The sequence below is a fragment of the Lithobates pipiens genome, unplaced genomic scaffold (assembly GCF_037356315.1).
Source record: "Lithobates pipiens isolate NorthernLeopardFrog02 unplaced genomic scaffold, aLitPip1_a1.2 Scaffold_1, whole genome shotgun sequence".
Lineage (NCBI taxonomy): Eukaryota > Metazoa > Chordata > Amphibia > Anura > Ranidae > Lithobates > Lithobates pipiens.
This window is the reverse complement of record NW_027507685.1, coordinates 238572272-238576799: the sequence shown is the minus strand read 5'-3', so window position 1 is coordinate 238576799 and position 4528 is coordinate 238572272. Positions and strand designations below refer to the sequence as shown.

General features: G+C 38.6%; 1 protein-coding gene across 1 annotated transcript; it reads left to right on the top strand.

Annotated features, from left to right (window-relative positions):
* The first annotated feature begins 609 nt into the window (after window positions 1–609).
* On the top strand, window positions 610–2368 carry LOC143981239 (olfactory receptor 6C1-like). Its single transcript, XM_077479404.1, has one exon. It carries the CDS (start codon window positions 1390–1392, stop codon window positions 2323–2325), a length of 936 nt encoding a protein of 311 aa, XP_077335530.1. The 5' UTR covers window positions 610–1389; the 3' UTR covers window positions 2326–2368.
* Window positions 2369–4528: the final 2160 nt, after the last annotated feature.

The following is a 4528-nucleotide window of genomic DNA, read 5'->3' as shown; positions in this document are numbered from 1 at the left end:
GATAGTGCTGTAAACTGAAAAATGTCCTGGACTGGAAGGGGTTGTCCAGTCTCCTGAAAAATCATTGCCTGAATATTACTTAAAACCCTAAAACATTATATATTTTCTGAAAGCAGACACCCTAGAAAATAAAAAAGTTGTCGTTTTTTTTTTCTTGCATGATATTAGTGCAACGGTTTATGAAATGCAAATTATGAGGGTGCATGGAAGCAATCGGACGGCTGCACACATTGCATTGTTTATATTTTCTACAGTACAAGATTTGTTTGCCTTTAGTTTTGCAAAACCAGGATTGCATTAAAACCTTCTGCAGTTTACTATTTCCAAGTGGGTGCGCTGCTGAGTAAATTCTTTGATAACCATTCATGCTTTGATGGCCATCATTTACTTCTCCAGGTCATCTCAGTACATCATATATTGTTTAATACTGTAACTATAGATGGTTTAGAGTCCGAAAAACAATTAGTATAGTTTGGGAATTACATAAATAATTGCTAGCAATCAAAGGTGGTCTTTGGAGAATATAGTCAATTAAGGACTTGTTTACAGGTTTTCAGGAGAATATAAAACGCTCACCTACAGCAAGAACCTATAAATAGGCAAAGCTGCCATCACTTAATAGCAGGGGTATATTCTGCAGACATTATAACCTAATATACTGTTTTTATTAGGCATGTATACGTGATAATAACACTCCTATTTGTGTCAATGTGAAGTGATCATACAGTTGCAAGGATTACTCTGTGGACTCTACCCTTATATACATTGTTGTGATAACACAATTGTGATAGTGGGAACTTGTCTTTATATGTTGCATTACCTTGATTAATGTTTTGTATCTGTTGTAAAGACCACAAAGAGTTTCATTTCTTGTATCCTGATATATTACTTTTTCTATGCACTAAAATACACTTAATTTGAAACATTGTGATGTCTTCGTTATGAAAAAAACTGGATCTCAGTTTTCAGTCTACACCTGACCTGATACCGTATATTATTTTACAAAAGGCGTTCTGACGTTGCTGGTGTTTCTACCACAGGTGTGGGCTGTTAACTGGTAATCTAACTTTTTTTACAGAATACATATTTAACAGTCCTGTTCTATGCCTTGCGTCTGGTACTAATAAAAAGAAGACACTACTGGGTTTTTCAGATTTTTTTCTTCATGAAATTGATCAATAAAGCTATGTGCTTTTCTAACTAATGGTGAATTTCCTGCAGTAAAACTTGTCATTGTCTGGACCAACCTTGACCTGCTAATATAATCTGATGCTATCTCATAAAAATTAAGGCAAACATTTTTTTTTCCAAAATAGATATACTGCCAGACATAATTTGTTACAATTTCTAGTCATTAGTTTTGTTCCCTTCGTGCCTATTAAGTAAAACATGATTACAAAAAATGAGACAATGGTGAAATATTTCATTCTTAAAGGAATTTCGGATGTGCCTATACTTCAGGTTCTGACCTTCTATCTGGTTCTCCTCATTTACAACATCACTCTTGGTGGCAATTGGATCATTCTTCTGCTAGTTTGCCTGGATTCTCATCTTCACACTCCCATGTACTTTTTCCTATGTAATCTGTCCATTCTCAATATTTCTTCTGCAACGGTGACACTACATAAGATCTTAAGTAGCTTTGTAATAAAAAACAATGTGGTGCCTTTTAATGACTGTATAGCACAGGTATGTATGTTCTCATGGTTATCAGGCAATGAGTTTATATTGCTTACAGCCATGAGCTACGACCGTTATGTTGCCATCTGCAAGCCATTGCATTATTCAGCTGTCATGAATGGTAGAGTTTGTGTTAGTTTGGCCATATTCTGCTGGTCATTTAGTCTTCTACAGATGCTTCCTGCTATGGTCATAGTATCTAGATTCTCCTGCTACTCTTCAAACACAATTGATCACTTCTTCTGTGATATGGTAGCCCTGATGAACCTTTCCTGCAGTGACACCTCCATTTTGAAACTGTTGATTTTCACAGAGGGGGTTTTACTTTCAACCTTCACCCCTTTTCTGCTCACCTTCGTCTCCTATTCATTTATCATTGCCACCATATTGAGAATGAAGTCTACTACAGGGAGATCTAAAGCTTTCTACACGTGCTCCTCTCACATAACAGTTGTTGCTCTTCACTACACAACAATTGTGTGCCAATATTTCACACCAAGAGGCACTTTTATGTCCAGTAAACTTTTGTCTTTGCTCAACACGGCTGTGGTCCCCATGTTAAATCCTTTTATTTACAGTTTAAAAAATAAAGAGGTGAAGTCAGCTGTATGGCGACAACTCAAGTATTTTAAGTCCATTGTATGAAGAGAGGTTGGTCAGAATATAAGCAGGTTGAATTTAAGTTAATTAGGTGCGAGGGTGGGAGGGTGAGGGTTAATATTGTTCCCGGTTCTTCTGCTTGACAGGTTTTCTTTGGGTCAGACTCACTGGTCCTGTGATATAAAATGGGGGCAATGGTCAGAAGAGAGAGAGCTGTGGGCCCGGAGCTTTAGGATTGAGGAGCGGGAGTCTGTCTCTTTCTTTGCAACTGCCACGATGTAGGAGGCCATGGGGACCCATGGTTCTTCCCCACTGGAGAATGCCACTGATGGACCCTTTAATCACATGGACTCTCCCTGTGCAGTTATGCCGGGGCAGAAAATAGCCTGATTTAGGATTAGGGATGTAGGGAAAAGAACTGTTCTTGCATGTTGGACTGTAATGTTGCATACTTTTTAGTAAAGCTTTTGAAATGTTGTTCCTGCCTGGTCTAAAGTTACTAAAGGAGTGCAATGCAAGTAACTGCCACATTTCTACAGCTTTGAGTCACTGAGTACATTGGGGTATGAAGACATGAGTACCATCAGTTTATGCAGTGTGAAGGCAAAAGGTGGTTAACATAGGTAATGGAAGTGTACAGGTCAGCTGAAGCAGCCTGTTACAGGTGAAATAGGCTCTACCATAATATAAGATATTATAGGACATATACAGTAATATCTGGAGGTGATATTGCCTTATATCTAGTGATCTGTAGAAATTTTACTTTTTTAAAATAAAATCCTTTTTATTATTTAATATAGAAACAACATTAAAAAATACAGCAAACCATAAAAACAAAACTCCATAAACCACCTCCCTTCAACAAACCTCCCCTACCCACCAACCCTCGCTCATTCGGAGTATATATGACAAAAAAAAAGAAGGAAAAAAAATAACAGTATCCAGTATATCCAGCATCAAACTTTTTCATGGAGTTCCTTAGGGAGTATGTATGTTTTTCAAAGAGAATAATCCTATTGAGATCTACGATCCACTCAGATACAGTCAGTGAACGAGGAGAGATCCACTTAAGGGCAACCTGTCTACGGACAACAAAAAGTGCATGCCTTATAGTGTTACCAATAGGGGAGGTAAATAGACGTATCACAATAACACAGTAGACATATAACGGCTCAACCAGAATGTAATATCCAATATCCCGTTCAAGATACCAATCACCTCCACCCAGTATCTTTTGAGTTTTGAACATCTCCACAAAAGATGCATTAGCGTACCTGTGTTACAACATCTAGCACAGGCTGGCTCAGATTTCAGTCCAATTGCACAGAGAAACTGTGGAGTTCTATATACTCTATGAAGAATAAAAATCTGTGTCAGTCTGTGTAATGGAGAAAGAGACACCGTAGACAGGGACTGAAGAACATCGTCCCAGATCTCCTCAGAGATGTTTTTCTCCCAGCCAGTCCGAGAGAAGATGGGAAAGTTCAACAGGAACCCTTCCAAAAATACCCTATAAGTAACCGAACTAAGACCTTTTATTGACCCTGCCTGTACTATTTTGTCTAAACCAGGGATAGAGGGAAAAAATACCTTAGCAGAAGAAAACTGAGCATGTAGAGCATGTCTTAGTTGAAGAAATTGGTAAAACCAATTGGTTTCTACAGAGCTACCCCCCCTCAAATCCTCAAATGATTTAAGTATACCATTCTGATATAGCTGAGCTAAAGTTGTTATTCCTAATTTTCCCTGTCTCTGAAAGCCTCTAAGAGCCAAAAGGAAGTCTATAATTTTCCCATATCGGAGTATATCTGGTAGGTATGAAACACCCAGCATTCTTTTTTGTTTTACAAATTTTATTTATTTAGACAAAAGGAGAGGCCCAGGGACCCCCGATACAAAACATCAAACATAACAGGGTGTACAGAACATATATAAAACAATACAAGGAGAAAAGTAAACCAGCCATCTGTCCAACTCCAGCAAAAGGTGCAATGAACAGTATGGAAGTCTCACATGGCCCTCCCCCTTCATTTTTAATATTATATTACACAAATATGAGAGTAACTAGAGCCAGCCACAGCCATGGAGGCCCATAAACCAAGAGAGAGAAGAAACAAAGAGAGGGGAGAAGTTACAGACAGGAGAGTCAGATAGAGAGAGAGAGAAAGAGGGAAGGTATAAAGGAGAGAGGAGGGCAGCTTTAGGGAGGGGGTAGGGGGGGCTTTAGGGATGGGGTGGGGAGAGGGGG

Bases quoted from the DNA above. Each gene is read 5' to 3' on its own strand.
- LOC143981239 (XM_077479404.1), top strand. From the start codon at position 1,390: ATGATTACAAAAAATGAGACAATGGTGAAATATTTCATTCTTAAAGGA.